A 23,678-nucleotide genomic window follows, 5' to 3' on the forward strand; every position below is an offset into this window, starting at 1 on the left:
GAACTTGTGCCATTGGCTAGCTAGTTATTTTTTTTTTTTTTTTTTTCTTTTTTTCTTCTTCTTCCTATATTTTTCTTTGAGCTTGTGTTCGAACAAAGAGAAAATTATTTAACCATTTCACCTGGCGGGTGGGTATATTTAGAGTTGTTAAAAAAAATTGTTGTTTTTTTTTTTTTTTTTTTTTTCATTCCTTCCTTCCTTTCTACCTACACTTACCTTCCTTCCGTTTCTTCCACAACCTCTTTCTTTTTAATCCTTTAAACTGGTACGTGATCTTTCAAATGTATTAATTGGAACGATCGATAATCAAGCACTCGAAAAAAGAAAACAAAATTTTACATGTTCTTTTAATAAATTAAAAAAAAAAACAAAAAAAAAATCATCGACACGGTTGTGCAAGAGAATAGAAAATTTCATTTGCATCTAACTTTCTCTTTTTCATTCTTACTACACATTTTTTCTTTCTTTCTTTCTTTCTTTCTTTCTTTCTTTTATGTATATGTTCGAATATTTTTTTCAAGATTATACAGAAACGTACGTTTATGATAAAATAGATTATACAAAAGTTAAATTTGCAATTATCATTTATATTCCATTTGAAAAAAAAAAAAAAAACAACGTGTAATGAATGGGAAAAAACATTTAAAAGAAGGTGGTGGGGTGAGCCATATGCGAACCATATGTGAACGTCTTATGGTGGTAAGCAGGTGGGCCCAGTTCAAATAACCCTGGATATGTTCATTTCAAGTTCTTTTTTTTTTTTTTTTTAAGGAAGTCTGGGCATCATCCATCGAAAGAATACTCTAATGTTATTTTTATCCAATACCATTAAATCCCATCTTAAAAGAGACATCAAGTCTCTAACAATTTGTCAATATCACTTTTCTTTGGAAAATTGTCAATGATGTTATATTTTGACATGTTTATAGTGTTAAATCTATTATACTGTAATTTAAATTTTTTTCCTATTTCTATAGTCACGTGTCAATTATTACTCTCTCATTTGTAGTAGTAGAATCCTTTTGTTGATTTTATTTTCTTGTTTAATGTATCAATAAGTTTATGGTTGGTTTCCTATGGTGTACAAAAGCTTTGTTTTTTTTACGAAACTGTTAATATTGTCCCTTTACCCATCTCCCTGTTCTTTTTTGTAAGGAAGGTTCGAATTTTATTTCCCAACAAAAAATAGTTTTGACCTGCTGTGACTGACCCATTAGTATTAGGTTTCGGATCATTTTCAAAGGACCATTTTCAACACTTCTTGTACATTCCCTATCTTATTTATACAATCTTTTATATCTTTTATATCCGATTTGTTGATTTTTTTTCTTTTTATTTATATAGTATTATAATATTTTATTTATTATAGTATTATTTATTAATATATATATTATACTAATAAAATAAAATATATATATATACATATTAAAAATATTATAAATAATATTAAAATTAAATATAACAATAATAAAATTTTTAAAAATATTAAAAATAAACAAATCATTTATTATTAAATTATTTAAAATGAGTATAATATTTATTGTATAATATATATATATATATATATATATATATATATATATATATATATATATATATATATATATTAAAAATATTATAAATAATATTAAAATTAAATATAACAATAATAAAATTTTTAAAAATATTAAAAATAAACAAATCATTTATTATTAAATTATTAAAAATAAGTATAATAAAAATATATATAAATATATAAATAATATATATATATATATATATATATATATATATATATATATATATATATATATATATATTAAGGGGATATTTATTCTAAATATTTAATAATAAAAAATAAGAAATGACACATTAATAACATATTATTTAAATAGAACATAGTAGTACTTTTTCTTTTTGTTTGTTTTTTTATTGTATTCATTTTAAACGGTACTTTCTTATAAGTAAGTCACGATCTTTTACATTCGGCATTTGTCGTAACCTTACAAAACTTTATGCGTAATGCGAGAGAGAGAGTACCCTATTTAAAAATTTGCCTGGTAATTTCTTTTTCAATGGTACAACGTGTGTAATTCATTATAAAATACTCACACACCTAGACGAAATTTTCTTTCAACCATTGAAAGGAGAAAAGTGGTAAGAAAATCGGAATTATGATCAAAGTATTTAGAATTTTGTGTAACGTATATATACACGTTTTACATTTACGACGGTGTTAAGAAATGCAATTGAAATGAAAAGTAAAATAAAGTAAAGTAAAGTAAAGGATAAGAATAACGTTTACTATAGTTTCCTACCCAAAAGAAAGTTATCAGGAGTGTATATTATAATTGTGAAATGAATTTACCATTGTTTTGTGCCTCTCTTTCTCTCTCTCTCTCTCTCTCTAACAAATTGAATATTTAACAACAAATTTTCCTCACGCGAACACGTTTGCTTTAAGAGTTTGACGGATACATCATCAAACTTTATCTAAAAATCAAAAGTATAAGAAAAATACAAAGGAGACACAAAGTTAAATCGAAGATATAAGAAGAAAGTAGAAACAAATAAAAACAACAAGAAAAGATAAAGAAAACTTTTTATACACACACACATATATACATATATATGTGTACGTACATAAGTAAGAAATATATATCAATATTATACACCTACACCTACACGAACACAACAACCATCGTTCATCTTATAGTTGAATACAACTGGAAAGCTCGATGGAAATCATGTATTATGGAAACTGAGAAAGTCCAGTAGTGGATTGGTAGGAACACGCAGCTTACTGCTGCTGCTGTTGCTGTTGCTGTTGCTGTTGCTGTTGCTGGCCGATAGACCAAGCAGCCAACACAACAGAACCCACGATAGATCCGACACACGAAAGAAGGTGCACAGACGTTTCTCGCCAGGTGTAAAGGCTTTCTGCTCGACGAAACTCTTTTCATACAAGACCTTTTTCGAACGGATGTACATATATACATACATATATATATATATATATATATATATATATATATATATATATATATATATCTGGACTATGTTGGTTGGGTTGGTTGGATTGGTTGGTTGGGCCAGATACGTGGTGTGTATTTTATACAAGAATTTATGTGTACGCGTGTATGCGCTTGCGCGTATGTGTATGTGGTAAATGGTATATGGTATACGTATGTGTGTATGTTTCTGACTGTATGTGTGTATAACGAAGGGAATAAAGAGGAAGAGATGTTGGAGTTCTCTTTCTCTCTTTAGAGGGCTGTCTACAATATCCATCATTATTCAACGAAGGGAATGTGGGGGATGGCACTCACTATAATTCGCTGCGCCGGTATGCGGGCACGGCTACATATGAGAGAGAGAGAGAGAGAAATAAAAAGAAAAATAGAAAGAGAGAGAGAGAGAGAGAGAAAGAGAGAAAAGTGCTCGTGGAAATTCTCGTCGAAACGCCTAGCCCGACGAGACAATTTGAAAAATTTATACCCCAGGTAGAGGAAAATTTGCGAACTATCCTTGTATATATATATATATGTATATACATTATTATATATACCAGGAACACAATGTCGATCTTTCGTCAGATAAATGATCGTTACCGTCTCGTGAAACGTCGCTACGCCGTTACCTTCCAACAAGCAAATTGTGTAATTGGGGAGGGTCGATTAGTATATTATGAAATCGATTGCAATAGAAATAATCGTACAATTATGATTTTGTTGTTGCATCCTTATATTTGTAGGCAATCCTTTTTATTACGATATTTATAAATATATATATATATATAATTTATTTAATATGTATTTAATACAATATATAATATATTAAATAATATACTATATATATATTATTATATTAGTTTATATATTATATAGTATATATAATATTATATATAATAATTTAAAATTATTTAAAAAATTTTTTTAAATTAATAATATTAATTTTAAATATAATTTTTAAATTTTAATATTATATTATTGATATAATATAATTAATAAATTATATATATATATATATATAATAATAATAATAATAATAATAATAATAATAATAATAATAACAAATAATAAATAATATATACGTATATTTAAATATTTTAGGATATTTACTTTCGTTTATTTAATTTAAGAAAGTGAAACTTTGTTATCAAGTATTTAAATTGTTTTTAAAGATGAGCCTAAACATTAGGACTATCAAATCTAAATTGCAAAATAAAATCAATCTTTTTTTTAAATATAAATATAAGCATTAGGATTAATGGTTCTAACCATAAGTAAAATTATTTTCAATGACTAATTTCGGAAATTCTAATTGCATTTACCTTATTTACTTACGAATATTCTAAGGTACAACACATGTATAACATTTGTACATTACATCATATAAGATTAATTAGAGGAAAAGAATAAGAGTAGAAGTAACGATCGATTCGTTTAATGAAAGTATTTAGCAAATAAAACTATAAAGAAAGAAACAAAAAGAAAAAAGATGACGTGAATAATTTCTAAAGCATCCTTTTGTAACAACGAAAAATTCTGTACTCAAAGTGGCAACGAACGAACGAACGAACGAACGAACAAACACGTCGGTGTGTGTAAACGCGTGCGCGATCATTGCGTCTGTCGTTTTCCTCTTCTCTTCGACCGTTCGAAGTTCAAAGGGTGAAATTTGTCTGAGGGCAAAAAAGGAAAGTGAAGCAACGAGAAACGAGGAGCAAGGGAAAAGTGGCGTTCGCGTTTCTGCAAATAAAATCGAGCCGCTTTAAAATAGCCAACACACATCGCACGCCGGCCCTGACTCGCAGTTAAGTTTATTGAGAGTCCGCTGATGGCAATAAAGAATGGAAACTTCTCTTTGCAATGGTAGAGAGGTAAAACGTATGTTTCTTTCATTCTTCATTATCATCTTCTTATTCTTCTTCTTATTTCTTATTCTTATTCTTATTCTTATTCTTCTTCAACGTGTGTATACATGACGCATATAATGTATAGATAATTATTCTGTTTTTAACTAAAGTCACGAAAAAAATATTAAAATTGAGGTGAAAGAGTGGTGGAGAATGAGACATATAAAAAATATTTTTATTATACCGATACATTTTGAAAAGAAAGAAAAAAAAAATAAAGGTTACATGGTAGAAGAAAGAATTGGACAGAGTTCTCTTCTCTAAAGAAGCCTAAGCTTAGTCATTCGGTTTCGACTGACTAATGTAAGAAACGAAAAGTGCCCGCAAGCGGTTTTCTCTATTCGTTTCTCAGACTTACTTTATTCACAACGTGTTTTGACTTCGTAACGCTAAGCGAACAACGAACACTTTCGTTTTATATTGCGCGTATTGCACTTTGATGAAGAGAGAAAGACAGAGAGAGGACTTCTCTTGTCCTTTTACAGTATATCTTGTACTTACTTAGGTATTTGACGTTATCCAAGATTTCCATTTTTATTTTTTTTTTACTTTCAATCAAGAAATACGAACACGGTGGATCGGTGTAATTGTATTATTAATTTGTTTTTGTATTAATGAAATAGTTGTGATTTTGTTCTTGGCATCTAATCGTTACATATTACACACACACATATATATATATATTATCTGTATTTATATTTATAATTTATAATTTACATATATAATATATAATAAATTAAATATATATTTAAATTAAATTAATTCATCTAGGAACCCAAAAATTAATTATAAAAATAAGTTTTATTATATATTATTTTCTTTTTACTCAATTACAATTAAATTATTAACTCGAATGTTATTGCAATCAATGATTTATCAATGACAATGTGATAGATAAATATTAAAATATATTTAAAACGTTATTTTGTATATAGGTATTGTAAATAAATCGTTCATTGAAAAACGTACAAAGTAGTAGACACATATCAAGTTGGGATGGTAGTGGGGAGTTGCTTTAATAAAACCTAATCTGTATTTAACGTAGAGTAAATTATGATTAGAATTGCGGGACGTTGTGATACATGGGGTACCTATAAACCTCTGTGGGGTACGTAGAATAGTAGTAGTAGGTACATGCATCTATCTGGCATACACTTTATTGATGCACCTTGGTAATTATCGTTGTGAGGTGTACAATAAAGTATCGCGTTTGCGTCGTACATATGTACACTCATGTGCATGTGTGCATGTGTACATGTGTACATGTGTACATGTGTACATATATTTATACACAACATAAGGCAATTTTCTTTAGTGATAATCTTAGTGATTATCAATGAACTATTATAAATTGTAACCACTTTGTTTCTTTTTTTCTTTTTCTTTTTTTGCAAATGAAGGGAGAAAAACTAAGTTTATCTTGAAACTTTAAATTGATCCTTACAAGTAAAAAAAAAGGAAAAAAAATATCATCGAAATTTCTTCCAAATCCCCCATCTCAAGCTTGAAGTATGGAAAGATAATGTCTAATTTAACCCATGCATAATGCACGTGCTCATCGAGAAGAATAACTTGCCTTACGTGGGAATGTTATATGCGGTTTTTGAAAGCTCGTTATACTTAGGTCTCTTTCGAGCTGTGTTGAACGAAGAAAATGCATCCTCGGAGGCTCACCTTCTCGCCAAGTGGACCCTGAATATTTTAACGTATCCTTGTTCCTTTCTCTCTATTTTTCTCTCTCTCTCTCTCTCTCTCTTTCTTTATATATATCTTTCTTTTTTCTTGAAGATCTGTGAGACCGATAGTTCGAGCACGAACATCCCTAACAAAAGTATACGAACTATAATATATACCTATAGATTACTATACGTCTGTTCTACTGCTTACGTAGAAAGATATAACACAATGGTTGCCTTAATACTCATTTTACGGATTTTTTTTGTAAAATACACTCACGAGAAAGGTATTCTACCTACTTATCTACCTATTTATCTACACCAATAAATTTTCCAAATATATTGGTTGGTCGAAGAATAATTACGTTTTAATATTTGATCGGACGATTTGACAATTTCACGTGAGAATTATACGAGAGAGAAAGAGAGAGAGAGAGAGAGAGAGAGAGATAAAGAGATAAAGATAGTGAGAGAGATAGTGAGAGATAGTGACGTAGTAGCAGCAGCGGGAAATTCGAGATTTCGATAGGTTCGTTTTTAGTAGGGAGAGATTGAGAGGATGGAAGGAGGATAAAGTGTGTATATGTATGTGTGTATGTGTATGTGCATCTCTCTCTCTCTCTCTCTCTCTCTCTCTCTCTCTCTCTCGTTCTCTCTTTCTCGCTTTCTCTCTGGGGTGCCAGCCAGTTTCGTGATACGAAGCGGCGTGGATCGATAGCGTGAGCTCCTTCGAGTCCTCTCGGGCTAGCGATTCCTGGAGGATTCGAAGGAGAGAACCGAAGCACTTGGTGAGTGAGTGAGTTGAATGTATATGTATGTCTCTATGCTATGTATATATATATATATACACACGTATGTATAAATGTATGTATGTGTAAATGTAGATATTAGATGTATGTGTGCGAAGGAGACCTGCAGAGGGTTTCGACCTGCCGCCATCGACGTCGCCATCGTGTCGTGCCGGTACGCCGCCCTTGCACCGCCCTTGCACCGCCCCAGGAACGACTACCACCTTTGGTCGTTCCTTTATCCCTTCTACCTTTTTTTTTGGTAGTTTCAAGTGGACGAAAGAAAGAAAGGAAGAAAGAACGAACGAACGAATAAGAGAAAGGGAAAGAGAGAGGGAAACGAAAATTTGAGGCCGAAATGCTGACGATGACGACAACAGCGATGACGTTGTCGATGAACCTGGTTCACCAGCTGCTGCTGTTGCTGCTACGGCTGTTCTCTTGGGTTCTTTTGGAAAATCAACTAAACGCGCAGCTGCTTCCGTCTATGACGACGACGATGACGCCGATTAGAAAAAGAGAAAGAGAGAGGAGAACGAGATTTTTTCGACCGATTCGAAATTCGAGAGAGCAAGAAAGAGAGTGAGAAAGAGAGAGAGAAAGAGAGAGACCCTTTCAACTAAAATCCTCTTTCCTTTCCGATTCGATTCTTCGTGCTCTGGTTGGTTTGGTACCTGGGCCCTCGAAATGTCTCGGTCCTTATGTACCTTTCAGTCCACTCGAGCTTAAGATTAACGACATACTTCTGAAGTGCATTTTTTTTTTTTTTTTTTTTTTTAATTTTTTTTTTGTTCGTCGGAACGTTCTGTTCTCATATATATATATATGTATAATTTCGATTTTTGTTCGTAGAGTTGAATTCAATCGATCGAACTAACTCACTTTCGATACAAAACAAAATTCGTTTGAAAAAATTTTATCCTCTATTATCATTTTTTTTTAATCTTTCTAAAAGTATTTCGTTCAATATAAATTCGAACAATGTTGAGAAAAAGTTTAATGAAATAATTAATCTTTTTTTATATAAAAAGAAAAGAAATATTGTTACAATAGACATTTTAATATAATTTCGTAAAGAATAAAAAGTGTATGTTAAATATTTTTAAAATGATTAACACTTACAATTAGAGTTATTTTTAAGGATCTTTTTTTTTATCATTATATATTAGATAAATAAATATTAGAAAAATTTCTTCCCTTTTTTCTTGATGATAATAAGTTGCATAATATTTTATGCGTAATATTTTTTAATATGTTATTTTATTTAAATAATATTAATTCCACTCTATATTATCTTTTTCTTTATAGTATAATTATTTCAACATAACAAAAATATTGTGCGCGTCAAATTATTTAAAAAATGAAAAACAAAAAGAACAAACTTTTGGGTACAACCTTATATATATATGTATACATATATATAATACAATTATATATATGTATGTAGAATTTTCCTATTTTTTTTTTTTTTTGGATGCCTTATCGATGCAGAAATAAAAATTTGAAGGAATGGACACAATGCTATGTCTATCGAATTTTTTGTTAAACATGGATAGAGAGAGAGAGAGAGAGAGAGAGAGAGAGAGAGAGAGAGAGAGAGAGAGAGAGAGAGAGAGATAGAGATAGAGATAGAGATAGAGATAGAGATAGAGATAGAGATAGAGATAGAGATAGAGATAGAATGATGGGCAACGCTTTTGATTTTTGTCGGCTCTTGAATTCACCATCGCATTATGGCCCGTGAGTTTAAAGGTAAACGAGTTTCTCTCTTGTCTGTTTGAACGCGCAACATCGTCGAAAGAGGCCCAACTCTTGTGCTGCTGTTAGCTTGGGCCTGGATTTATACCTGCATATATTGTATGCATGATATATATATATATATATATATATATATATATATATACGTATGTATGTATGTATGTATATAAACGCGGATATATGCAACATAGTTATATAGCGTGCTTTACTTCGTGGCTTGAACTGTTCAACACACGCACCAGGGCAACAACGGGGCCTCGACATTCTGGTTACCTTCGCTTCAGCTATAACGGCTGTTACTTTAAATTTTGTATTAACGCGTTCCTTCCTATTAGGAGACACTCAACAGTGAGTAGGGGATATTCGAACATTCTCAAATGAAATCAGAAGTTAATATGGAAATTTAATACAATATCCTTTGTTCTGTTCAATAATTTGATGAATTACATCATTCGGGTTTTTTTTATTTAACATTAAATTACATTTAAAAAAAAATAATATATATATATAGGTATTATTTGATTAACGATTTTCAGAATATTCTTATAAATTTATAATTTAAAAAAAAATATCAACAAAATTATATTTGTTTTATGAACAAATTGATATGATTTGATATCGTAAATATTTGATATACAATTATTTATCGTTATTAGTATTTTACCAGGTATAGATTATATATATATATATATATATATATATATATATATATAATATTTTTATAATTATATAGTTTATATAATTAAAATTATAAAATTTATATGATTTAATTATAATAATAAATAATAATAAATATAATATAAATAAAATGATACAAATTAATTATATAAATTATAAAAATATAATAAAATTATAATAAAATTATATATATATATATATATATATATATATATATATATATATATATATATATATGAAATTAAGAATTACATACTAAAATTACGCGAATTGGTTTATTTTTCTTATTGTTAGTAGAAAAAATAAAAAACACTAAATATTAATAAAAATCAGTTACATTTAACAAAGTAACACACCAGTAGTATATATATATATATATATATATATATATATATATATATATATATATATATATTTGCCTTTGGTAAGCGTTTCATTCCAGCGTGAAACTCGTTTTGAAACGCGTTAGCGAGGCGAGTGAAATGAAGTAGAGTGGCAATGGCGTTCTATGACTGGCTGTTGCTCATCTCTCATGGCATTAGGGCTTAAATACAAAATTTCTACGTAAATCGATAGGAGGAAAATGAGAGGATCGTCGAGGAAATGAAATGGGTAATGAGAGCAACGCTTGGTGGTGTGTTTCATCGAAAGAGAATGACAGAGAGAGAGAGAGAGAGAGAGAGAGAGAGAGAGAGAGAGAGAGAGAGAGAGAAAGAGAAAGAAAGTACGAAACGAACGAAAGGAAACAATCGATATTCACTAATTTCGATGCATCTTTTAACATTGATCAAACCTATCGTAAACCTTTCCCCTTTGTTTTGCAATTAATGCAACGCTGATATGAGAAAAATTCCTAAAGGAGAGAGAGAGAGAGAGAGAGAGAGAGAGAGAAAGAGAGAAACAGATATATAAATGACAAATACGAATTGAAATATTTTTGATTTTTGCACAAGACGTTGGGAATTCAAAAATCGATTGCTATTGGTTCGGTTAGAGCGTGTGTGTTGTGTGTTGTGTTCCATTTTTAAAATAACGTTTTCGTTCTTTGTGTCCAATCCATAAGATTGAACGAAACTAGTAGGGGAGGAGAGCAAGAAAGTAAGAAAGAAAAGAAAAAGAACCACCGTGGGCCCGAAGCAACGGGGCCTGCAGTACATTCCGGTTCACTTAATCGTTTTCCTCGGATTTTGGATAGTTGCCTCTTTGATGTTGCAGAGGGGTAAAGGAGGGGGAAGGTTGTATGCTGGACAAAGTTTTATGAGATTTGTTTACAGATATACCGAGAGAAGAAAAGATCCTTCGAATTGTTACTTCCTAACCATTGATCCTAAATCTCGTAGCATTAAAATTAAAAAAAAAAAATAAAAAAAAAAATAAAGAATAATATTTGCCGACATCTTACAAAAATTTCATCTTTTCAATCCTTGCCAATCAAAAATGGCCCCTTGGACGGGGATGGGGACCTTGGCCCCAGGACGGTTAGACCCCATGAATAAATATCGTTGGAATTTCTTTTTTAAATATCGTCGTATTGTGTCGAATTACATTCGATTGAAATGAAATGCAAAGTAATAATAATAATAATAATAATAATAATAATAATAATAAATAGCAATAAGAAATTATTATTATTATTAATATTATTATTATTATAATTATAATAGTCAAATATATAAGAAGGCGATAAAACTCGAATTTGAAATCGAACGTTGTGTGTTGTGTGTGTGTATGTTAGAAAAAAAGTAGGTTGATATTATTACCGCTATTTACGAAATCAATTGAATGAACCTACACTCTAGTAAACCGAGTACTTACTAACTATACTACTACATAAATGTATCTCGAGTATGTCCGCCGTAGCCTTTATATTATACCGAAAGCTATTGAAATCCTTTATAGAGACGACTACGACTACTACGAGTACATATACACATACACAATTATATATACGTATATAAAATAAACCGTGTCTCTCTCTCTCTCTCTCTCTCTCTCTCTCTCTCTCTCTCTCTCTCTCTCTGTAAAACGATAACTCGTTCTACAATCTGAAATATCGACCACGGACCAACGTAGAAAAAGAGATTAACGAAACACGTGAGTCAACACAACATATCGTAGAAAGTGGTGGTAAATATGCATTTATATCGAATAAAAAAAAAAAATAAAAATTAAAAACAAAAAAAAAAAGTAAAAATAACAGAGGGCTATTTATTATTGTCTCTCATTTTATTGAAGTGTGAAAAGTGAAGTCCGAGTATTTACGACTAATTTACGATAATTTGTCTCTTTATGTTTTTAAGTTTAATTTTTTTTTTCTTTTTTTCTCTATATAAAAATATCAGAGTGAAATAATAAGACGATGAACGTTACACTAATTTTTATCAAAAATTTAATAGGACATCAGCATCGTACCGAGATATGACGCCAGTTCGAACCAAGATACGAAATAATTGAAAAATATCGTATGTAGAATAACGATATACGTATATATATATATATATAACTATGTATGTATATGTAATACGTGTATATATGAGTATATACGTATACAACTTCGTCATGAAGTATAAACTAACTGGTAAGACAAAGACTGTACAGTGTGTAGAGTTTACATTCGTTTTCCTTTTCTCTTTTCACATCCACCATTCCTTTCTTCTTCTTCTTCTTCTTCTTCCTCTTTTTCTTCTTCTTCTTTTTCTTCTACTTCTTTTTCTTCTTCTTCGTACTTATCCCATAGTTCGTAGATATGTATATAGAGCTTTTGCGGCATCATGAAAGTAGTTTTATATAGAATTGTCTATGACATGAGTAAACAAACAAACAAATATTACTAAGTAGTCTCGCTTATTACTTATCATTAAATAGAATTTTACATATGTTAAGTACAAACACATGCACACACATACTACTCACATTAAGATTTATATTTCTTACATAATCCACTTTTCTTATTTCTTTTTAACACTTTTTAATTACATATATATATATATATATATATATATATATATATATATATATATTTTTCTTTTGTAAATCTTAATATGTTGCAATATATGTGCTTTGCTAATGTTTCTATTTCCTAGTTTTATTATTTATTTTTTCGCTATTAATTAATAATGCTTTTAATATACATACGCTTTAATTATTTGTGTGTATTAATTCTTACAAATGGAGAATTTTAAGAAAAGGACAAACAAATTGTTTTTGTCATTTTTTATTTTTTTTTATTATTATTTTCTTTTTTTTTACATATCTTCTTTTCTTTTTATGATTTTGTTTTGAAAAATGTGACGTATGATATCATAAATTTTTTTTCTGATATATTTACTGGTTATCATTAATGTTAATTTTTTTTTTTTTTTTTATTTGTTTAGCCGAAAATAGTAATAAATATAACATTTTATTTTTATTTCGAGAACGTTTAAAATGTATATTTATAGTAACAACTCGATCGATTATTCAATGTTCTCCTTTTCTTAAAATTTTAATCAACATTGTGGATAGGAACAAGAGATAAGTTTATAAAAGCGAGCGAGAGAATTCGAACAAAAAAATCAAACAGAGGACGTCAGAAAACAAAATGGTTGCAAAACATGGCTGAAATATTACGAAGATTGGATTAAAAACTTTTATGCATACGAACTGGTCATTACAAATAATATTATTATATTAATCAAATAATTAATTATATTATTTAATGATATTTTATTTTACAATTGAACGAATATCAATCGATTAAATAATAATAATAATAATAATAATAATAATAATAATAATAATAAAAGACTATATTCTAGTACTTTCAGTTAAAAAAAAAAAAATAAAATGAATCATCATTCAAATCAAAAGTTTCTCAATAATTAAATATAATAAATTTTTTATTATAATAAATTTATATTTTATTATTTTTTTAAATATTTTAATTTAATTTTTTATTTATTATATGAAATTTATTTAATATTTATTATATTATATTATTATATTAAAATTATTTAATTTTTTTATTTTTGAAAATATTTATATATTTTAATTTATATTTATTTATTATATTTATTATAATATATATTATATTAAATGTGTAATAAATAAATTTCGTACCAATGATATTCCAAAAATATATATATTTACAAAATAATATATTTATTATAAAAATATAATAAATATTTATTATATTTAATTTATATTTAATTATTATTTAATGTATATTTATTTATTATATTTATTATAATATATATTATATTAAATTTAATAAATAAATCGTACCAAAATGATATTCCAAAGAATTTCTTTAGAAATAAAATACATTTCTGTACTTCTACAAAAATAGAATACAAAAATTCTATTAAAAAGATAAGAAAATTATTTCTACTTGTTAAATGAAATGAAATGAAATGAAAACAAAAATTAGATAAAAAAAGAAAAGTATGTCACTAGAACGTAACCTCGAATAAAATATTTTGAAGACCAGGTCGTATGTTGCGTTTTTTCAAACAAAGTATATATATATATATATTGATGTATCAAATAATTTAATCTTGTATCGTATATATATATTTAATCTCAAGGAATCGTTGACGTAAAGTCGCTCGAATATCCTCACCAGGTTCCTTTTGAAGGATTCGTCGACTAATCAACAACAACATACCGGATACGAAAGAACGAACGGTTCTGAATAAAGTGCGAGAAAAGCAAACGAGTAGCAAGCAAGCTAGCAAGCAAAGCAAAGCAAAGCAAGAAAGAAAGAAAATAAAGAAAAGAAAGAAAGAAAGAAAGAAAGAGAAAAGAATACGTGGGAGATAGCAGCGAGGTTATCCTCGTCGAGTAGTTGAGTTTCTTTGCAAAGGCAAGAAGGAAAGTTAAGCAGAACTATATAAGAGGAGAAAAGGAGGCGTGAAGAAGCAGGAAGGAGGTGGTGGTGGTGGTGGTGGTGGTGGTGGTGGTGGTGTTGGTAGAGGTCGCATTCGAGTCTCTTTGGAGGTGTCTGAAGGAAGAGGAGAAGGAGGATAAAGATAAAGATAAAGAAAAGAGACGGAATGAATGGCCCTGGGAGCCATCAGCATCGTGGCTTGGGTATCGCAGGACGTTACAGGGCCGTGGTTGGGAGTGGAGCCTCATCGGGGCCACACACGAGGCCTACGGCGCCTCAACATCCTCGTGGGGGTTGGCATCCCCACAACCAACATTCTCAACATAACCAACTTGGTCAGCAATATGCCGGAAACAAGGAATATCCGTATCGACAGTGCCCGTCACTACCGCGATATCATAATGGGTATATAAAACACACACACACACAATGTTTTAATGATGCATCATTGGTGCACATGTTTTTTTTTGAGGTGCATTGGTCGACTATTGTTCCTTGTCCCAGCTAAATTTTTATTCTTCTTCTTTTTTTTTTTTTTTTCTAGTTTTATCATCTACATATTTATGTGTACATTTTATTTTTTTTATTATAAGTAGTAAATAAGAAAATCTAATATACAATATATTTTTTATATTATTATAAATATATATTTATATTATATATTAGATTTTCTTATTTACTATAATAAAAAAATAAGGTGTAGATAAATATGTAGATAATAAATAATATATATATATATATTTTATATTATATATTAGATTTTTTCTTACTTTTATAATATCTATAATATTATCTATATCAGCTATAGTATATATAAGTATAATATATATAGATATAATAATATTATATAATATATAATAAATATTTTTAATTATTATAATATTATATCTAAATATATTATATATTTAGATCTTCTTACTTTTCGTATATCATATTCGATGCAACATATAATATATATATCAATCAGAAACTTCGAATATAATTTATGTGCGCAGTTATATATATATATTTTATTTACAATTAGATAAATTTCTTAGTATCCAGCAATGTTGTTGATTTGTCATTCGTTTTTTGATAAGTATATTTTCTTTTTTCTCTTTTTTAAAATAAAATTTAGTTCGATTAGAATTTCATTTATATAATTTAATTATATTATTGCGTGTAAATAAATTTAACAAAAATACCGCGAAAGGATTTGTTATTATTATTTCAATAATAAAAATTAATTATCTTTATAAAGTTTATTTCTAATTTTGTAATAGGTTATAAATTGTTTGATAGACACGCGTGTACTATACATATATATATATATGTGTATATGTGTATATACATACTATATAAATAGTTGTATGTATCATATCAGTTCTCCATTTGCAAGTACATATATACGTCGCATTTAGTACATACCACAATAACCACCTATTCCCCCCTTTCTATATCCACCTCCTCTCCTCCCTTCCGCTCGATATCCTGCGTAAATACATGCATATGTACATACATACATATGTACATACATACATATGTACATACATATGTACATGCATACATACATGCATACATAGATGCATATATACATGCGTACATACATGCATACATAGATGCATACATATATCGAGATCGATTATATCGGTGAGCTAAGAACGTCTCAACTTCGATCAATCGATTTCGATGAATTTTTCGAGGACTCTCGTTGAACTCTTTCGAGACGCAGTACGAATAACTTGTTCTTTTTCTTAGAAAGCTGGCGACGCGACATACGATCGATGCACCCTTGCTGCATCTTTGATACATCGTTGGCACGTACATCCGATGCATCTCTTGGTTACGCGAACGGGCTCAGGGGGCTATACACGATTTGATTGTCATAGATTATTTATTTAAAAAGACAGACAGAGAGAGAGAGGGAGAGAGAGAAGAAAAAAAAATAGAAAGAAAAATCCAACCACTGATTGTGATTTATAGGTTGATTCACCTGAGCCCCATTGCGCTATATTTTCTTACTTGGTTTGAACACCTCACCTAATTGTGTTCCTTATCTTTTTTTATTTTTTTTTATTATTTTATTTTTTATCATTACTTATATCTTATTAACTCGAATTTATCGTGTAATTAATTCGATATTGTTCTTTTTTTTTTATCGAATATATATATATATATATATATATATATATATTATATTGTATATAATATATATTTATAAATAAAATTATATAAATTATATATAATATAAATAAAATAAATATATTATATTATAAATTAATAATATAATATTAAAATAATATATAATTAGAATTAAGTATATTGTCAAGGGGAACGAACATGTAGGGTGGGCCTTCGGGGTAAACACCCTAAAGGGGTATACCTGAAAAATAAACTTCTTCTTTTTCTATTAAAATAATATAATATATATTTATAAATATTTATTTATTATTTAATGATTATTATTATTATTTTATTTTATTTTTTTATCAATACAAAAACTAATTCTTTGAAAATCAATGTTGTTATAAAATATTATAACAACAATATGACGTAACCAAATTAGTGAGATCTTTTAAAATGTGATGCGTTCAGGCCAAGCAAGTGTGTGTATATTTAATTTTCAGTGCAACCAACATTATTTATAAGAGGTTTGACGATTCTAATAGATGATAATCAACGTGTACATAGGGGTATGCTCCTTGTGCATGCTTCTCAAGGATCATTATTCTAGTTTTAACTAGTCGAAGTAGCTTTTTCTACAATCCTTTGTGGCTCTCTTTGCGTTTTTTTTTAGCAAATCGTTTTTATATTCTACGATCAAATTTTTTATATTTATTGCTGCACGTTTTATTTTTTTTTTAATTTAATTTAATTTTTCGTTTCATTGATCTTATCTTTCTCTCTCTCTCTTTCTCTTTCTCTTACTCTTTTTCTCTCTTTCTTCCTCTCCCTACTACTGTTTTACTCTTTATTTACAGTAATTAAAAATCATCGATAAAATTGTTAAACTGTTTTATATATTTCGATCACACACGTGTGTTTTATTTCAATGTAATTATATTTTATTATTTCTTCTTTTTTATTTGTCCATCTTTTTCTTTTTGTGTCGAGAACAAAAAAAAAGTTTTCGAAATCTTTACACCTTTTTTTACAGTTCGTTAGTTTCACTTTCAATAGATAACACACAAAACATATTCCAGGAATATTCACGTGTTTCCCCCCCCCCCTTGTTTTTTAAGGTGAAGATGCATACGAGAAATCGATGAACATTGGCTCGTTAAAAACGTTGAACGATTTTTTTTTTTCTTTTTCTTTTTCTTTTTAAATCAAATATTATTCAATACGCGTAATAAATTTAACTATCCAACCAAAACGTGCCGCAACCTAGCACTTTTTTTTCTGTTTTTTTCTTTTTTTTCTTTTTTTTTTTTTTTTTTTGCATTACCAATAACGAAACTTCTCTCTACGAGTCTTTTCATATTTTATTTCACATATCCAACCAACAAATTGTAAAACGATTTATCATTTGAAATAGAACAACAACCAAAGATTCCTCTTTTTATCAAATTATTAGTAAGATTATTTAAACTTTAAAATGTTTTTTTTTTTTTTTTTGGAAAGGATCAAAAAATGATTATTAAAGTATCGATTTTTATGTCTGTTTTTTTTTTTTTATATATTAAATTCGTACTCAAATTTTCCCCTTTTGTGTTTGAACATTAGCCAATAGTAGTAGTAGTAGTAGTCTTTCAGTCTCTATTCAACATAGTAGTATATAGTAAACTCGAATTGATCGATTGTGAGATATTACATACGCTGAAAACGATAGAGAACGATGTATGATGCCCTGCAGCAGCGTAGTCGAAGTACAGGGGGAACAAACATTCAAATAACCCTTCGGATTTTGCGAACAGGTCAACGGACCAAGGTATCGAGCAGCAACAGCAGCAGCAGCAGCAGCAGCAGCAGCAGCAGCAGTAGCAACCCACGCAAAACGCGTTTTCCTCATTTTATTTTTGTTCATCTTCTTTTTTAATTTCAATATTACTTTACGGTTGATATCATATATAATATTTCTTTCTCAATATATGCTTATATGTATAATATGGGGTGGTTGATTAAAAAAAAAAAAAAGAACTCCCTTTACATTTTTCATCAAAGTTTACACGTTAAAGGTGTAACTGAACACCCACTAACATACACACACACACACATATATATATATATATAATGCGATGGTTGCTCGTTTCTAAATTCGTCAAAATGACGATCTTGCGTAAAATGAACGAAAAGACGATTTCAATGCCAACATTCTCACGCAATAGTACATTTTCTTTTTTATTATTCCTCTTTACCTTCTATTCCGCTATAATGGACAACTTAAATAATATATATATAAAGGTGACAAATGTTGACAAGTTATTAAAGAAAGATCGAATCATTTACACATACATTTTTTTAAAAATAAAATCAAGAAAAAAATTAATTAAGTCAATTCTTTTTATTATTATTATTATTATTATTATTATTATATATCATCACTTCGTGTTTGAGTTAAGTTGTTTTTTTCTATTCCGATAAGATGCTAATTGTATCATATCAAAGAAATAATAATAGTTCTTAGATAAATAACGGGTGGATAGGTCAACAATAATTAACAGAGTTAAACATCATTTTTGTTTAAATAATTTTTTACTATTTTTTTCTTTTTTTTACCCATCATAGAAAACGAAAACTAATGTGTTTCGTAGATCGTAACGAAACTACTGGACTTACTACTACTACTACTACTACTACTACTATTACTACTACTACTAACGTGCATTCTCGACTTTAGTGCTTCGTGAGATGAAACGGAAAATGATATTAAGGGCATTATACTAAAGTTGCGTCATTTGCTCTGCTGTTGCTCTTACTCTCTCACTCTCTCTCTTTAAATATATATATATATATATATATATATTTCTATCTAACTAATGTGTACGGCACTATATAAAGTTACGAATGCAAACGTGTGTATGTCTGTTACCATTGATGTTGTTTAGTGGTGGTAGTGGTGATGATGATGATGGTAGATTTTCTTTCTCTTCTAACAGTCGTGATGAAGAGACACATAAAAAAAGGATTTTCACACGCGTACATAAACTGGTGTGTTCGTCTTAACAACGTTTTGAAAATAATCAAAGTAGCGTTGAGTGAGGGGTGGGTTAAGAAAAGGGGTGAACTCTTTTAATCACATTGAAAATTGGCCAATGTCAATGTTGTACTCATAAAATTGATTTCAATCTTCAATATTAATGACAATTTTGTTGAATATTAAATGATGAACTGTTGTATAATAATATTTCATAATTTAATATAATGATTAGGCTAATGTTATTATTTAGATGGTTTATATATATATATTTGTAACTCTGATAGTTTTAAAGTTTCTTTTAAGAGATAAAAGTGTCAGTATCATTAATTCTGTTTCTTTTTTTCTTTTTTTTTTTTTTTTTACGCTTATACAGGGATTGTCCAGGAGTTGGCACATCATCAAGTCCAACCGGTAAGGAAGTTTCCTACCACGCTAGCGTAGGTGGAAGCAGCGTTGGATATAAACCACCTCCGCAGCACAGTCCACAATCGAGAGGTCCGCCACCTCATTTCCCTCAGGAACCCGTTGGGCCAACAACCAACTCTACGCCGCTTCACATCAGTATTTGCGGACAAGTAAATATTCATAATAATTAATATTTTGTAAGATTGTTTATTTAAAAATTGTATATATTTTACATTTACTTTATTGATATCGAACTTTGTTTTTTAAAAGAAAGAAAGAACAAAAAAAATCTACGTTTAATGTTAAGAATGAAAAGGAAGAAAAAAAAAATTCGATTTATATCTCGACAGAAGTTTGTCACGAATCTTGACAAATACGATGTGTCAAGTACGATCGGGTGGGTTGCTTTCTCTTATTGGTTGATATTACATCTGACATGTGCGTCGTTATTACATTTAACACGCGCAAATGTACATTTTTTCCTAAACCAGGCCTGCGTCACTGATAAATAATCTCTATATAGTTTTTTATTTATTTTTTTTTTTTATTCATCCTTGCAAACGAAAATATAAAAATATTATTTAAATATTATTTAAGTTTCAATCGTGATATATGTAACGTCGTCGATCATTGCTGTTACATTTTAGGTATTTTTATTTGTCCGTTTTGTTCCAGGAGAATATAATGCGCGGTCCTCTTTCAAATATGAGTCCTGGGCTTGCAGCCAGCGACGTGGTGGACATGGAATATCGTAGAAATTCACAAGGTATTAAAAGTTTTTTTTTTTTTTTATTTCTATAAAATATAAAAATGAAGATCTTCCTTATCAAATATTATTTTGGATTTTACTCGATAGTACCTTAGAAGTTTCTTGAATCTTAAGTGTAATACAGTATGTATATTTTTGCAGCCACAAACCAGTTGCCACTGAGTCCTGTACAGATTCAAGCCTCGCCCGCTTATTATAGACAGCCTAGTCAGGATGATGGTAGAAAGGTGAGAAACTAGGCATTTTTAATTTAAAATGCTTTTCCAATTTTCATCTAAAGTATAATTTATTCAAATGTTGTCGTTCATCAAAAATAATTCGTAAAGAGACGATGAAAAAATTGTATACATATATATATAAACAAAAAAGTAACAGTAGGCCTAATTTATTCGAAATGTTTATTTCAGAGCGAATCTCCGTCTAGAAAACGTCGTCGGATATCGAGAAATGGTACGGTTTCTGGAATGGAAGTAAGAGAAACTACACCACCAGCACCAACGCCACCTTTACATACGACTCCACCAACCTGGGAATTTTCATCAGCTTCTCAACGTCGATCTCCACGTAACCACATGTCTACACGCGGTAGTCCTACAATGAGAAATCGGTATCAACGATATACGGATTCCTTTGGTCTTTCCTATCCCTTTATCCCTGGCCATAATCCCCATGCTACGCTCCATAATTCTCATCACGGAATTCATAGTCCCCATCACAATATCCACAACTCCCATCATAATCTACACAGCTCGCATCATAATATTCACAATGCGCATCAAACGCATCCTCGACATCCGCCTGGTACAGGACATCATCCTGCGCAAGGTGCTAATGGACCGGTAGTCGTTGATGTGGGTCAAGTCGGTGTGTCTGGTCTTGGTGTCACTGTTAGTGGCGAACCATTGTGGCATCCACAACCAACGAGCTATAGAATTCCTTGTCAGGTGCACGGAATTTATACTGAAGCACATCCATTCGCGCATTCGTGTCAAGTGAGTGAGATAAAGGATTGTTCAATTATTTATACGTACACATATTTATCGTATATTATAACTACTATAGTAGAATTCGTGAAAATATTGAGCTGTTAGTTTAACTAGACCGGGACTCTCGTATTTCGGATCTTCCGTTTACAGGGTGATTGTTCTATTTATTATTCTGGGGTATCACGGTCAATTTTTTCACGAATACCTATTTTATTTGGCACGGTGGAAGGTGCTCGATCCCACACTCGACCCCGAATGTTCTTTTCGAATGTTCTAATCGTCTTAAATTTCAAAGGCCTATAATGTTTCCTCATTTTGTTGCACACATTTCCAAGTGTGTAATCTAAACTAACAACAAGTTCCATCCCGGACGAGCCCCAAATTGTAGGATTCGTGAAACAGTTGAACCACTCGATTGTGAGGATCGGGACTTGAACTCCCCGAGTCTTCCATTTTCTGAGTCAATGTTCCATTTATTGAGATATTCAAAGTTTGATCACAACTTTCTCACGAATTTCTATTTTATTTAGCATTAATGTGCTAGATCCCACATAATAATAAATTGAATTACTTTTATCTATAGAAATAAATGATATTTTTTTCTAGGTCACGCATCACCATAATCATTATTCAGCGGCTCATGCGACTCATTCTGGTCATAGTTTGGTAGGATCCATAGTTGGCGCAACCTCTAGGGGGTATCCAGCTCCTGCAGGAGGTCCAGTTGCTGCACTTCATGCACATGCACCACCACCTCCACCCGTCCCACCACATTATACGGCCCACCACCAACTATCTCAGCAGGTAATAAAATTAAAAAGAACATAGCGAAAATATAATAACTATAATTTCTAAGACATCATAATTTATTGCTATATCTTTTTCTTTTTATTTTCTTTCAGAGAGAGGTAGAACTTGAATTATTGGAACCCCACCATCATCATAGAGTTGGAGCCACTGCCGGTGCACCGTTACCATTGCCACATTCATATTCTCCTCCAGCTCTCACACAAGTAACAACACCGCCTCCGATTTACTTATCCGAGTCTAGAAATAATCAATTAGAAATGATACAGACGAGAATTCGCAGAGCGGCTTCGAATCTTCATACTCTTAGGCGACCAAGATCGAGTAGATGGAGAGGCACCCCTCCATTACCACCTACAACATATCCAGGATTTTTGTTACATTTCTTGTAAGTTTACAATTGTATATTTAATTTTTGCTCAAGCTCAAAGCTAGCTCTCTTTGTTAATTATAATAAAAAAAAAATAAATATATATATATATATACATACATACATATATATAAAACAAATTTTAGAGCGATGTTCAGCAATCCACCTTTATCTCCATACAGCCATGCAGATTTGTCCTCGCCAGATTCAGCAACAGAAAATTACGAGGCACTTCTATCTTTGGCTGAAAGACTTGGAGAAGCTAAACCACGTGGTTTAATGCGTGCCGAGATTGAACAATTACCTTCCTACAAATTCAATGCAGAAACGCATCAAAGTGATCAAACGAATTGCGTTGTCTGCATGTGTGATTTCGAAGCACTGCAATCGCTTCGTGTTTTACCGTGTTCGCACGAATTTCATTCTAAATGCATCGACAAGTGGCTTAAAGTGAGTACAAGAATATGCATTTTTTTAATTTTTTTTTTATATATATATATATATATAAACTTTCAATTCTATTTAATATTAATAATATTAATAAAATTTGTATTTTTT

General features: G+C 29.8%; 1 protein-coding gene across 5 annotated transcripts in view; it reads left to right on the forward strand.

Moving 5' to 3' along the window:
- mura (ring finger protein murashka) overlaps positions 1 to 23,678 on the forward strand; it is a 31,419-nt gene that overhangs the window by 4,562 nt on the left and 3,179 nt on the right. For 3 of the 5 annotated variants that reach the window (XM_089172726.1, XM_015328645.2, XM_015328643.2), the window contains 7 exons: positions 20,157 to 20,358; positions 20,864 to 20,954; positions 21,099 to 21,184; positions 21,365 to 21,949; positions 22,550 to 22,747; positions 22,846 to 23,138; positions 23,267 to 23,570. In XM_089172726.1, coding sequence (XP_089028852.1) covers positions 20,157 to 20,358; positions 20,864 to 20,954; positions 21,099 to 21,184; positions 21,365 to 21,949; positions 22,550 to 22,747; positions 22,846 to 23,138; positions 23,267 to 23,570 — 1,759 coding nt within the window. Of the gene's footprint in view, positions 1 to 14,400; positions 15,070 to 20,156; positions 20,359 to 20,863; positions 20,955 to 21,098; positions 21,185 to 21,364; positions 21,950 to 22,549; positions 22,748 to 22,845; positions 23,139 to 23,266; positions 23,571 to 23,678 lie in introns of those variants that run through there. The other 2 variants (XM_015328641.2, XM_015328642.2) reach the window with 2 other exon arrangements.

This window comes from Polistes dominula, unplaced genomic scaffold, assembly GCF_049000335.1.
Source record: "Polistes dominula isolate Pdom_NZ unplaced genomic scaffold, Pdom_raw_medaka contig_28, whole genome shotgun sequence".
NCBI classification, from domain to species: Eukaryota; Metazoa; Arthropoda; class Insecta; order Hymenoptera; family Vespidae; genus Polistes; species Polistes dominula.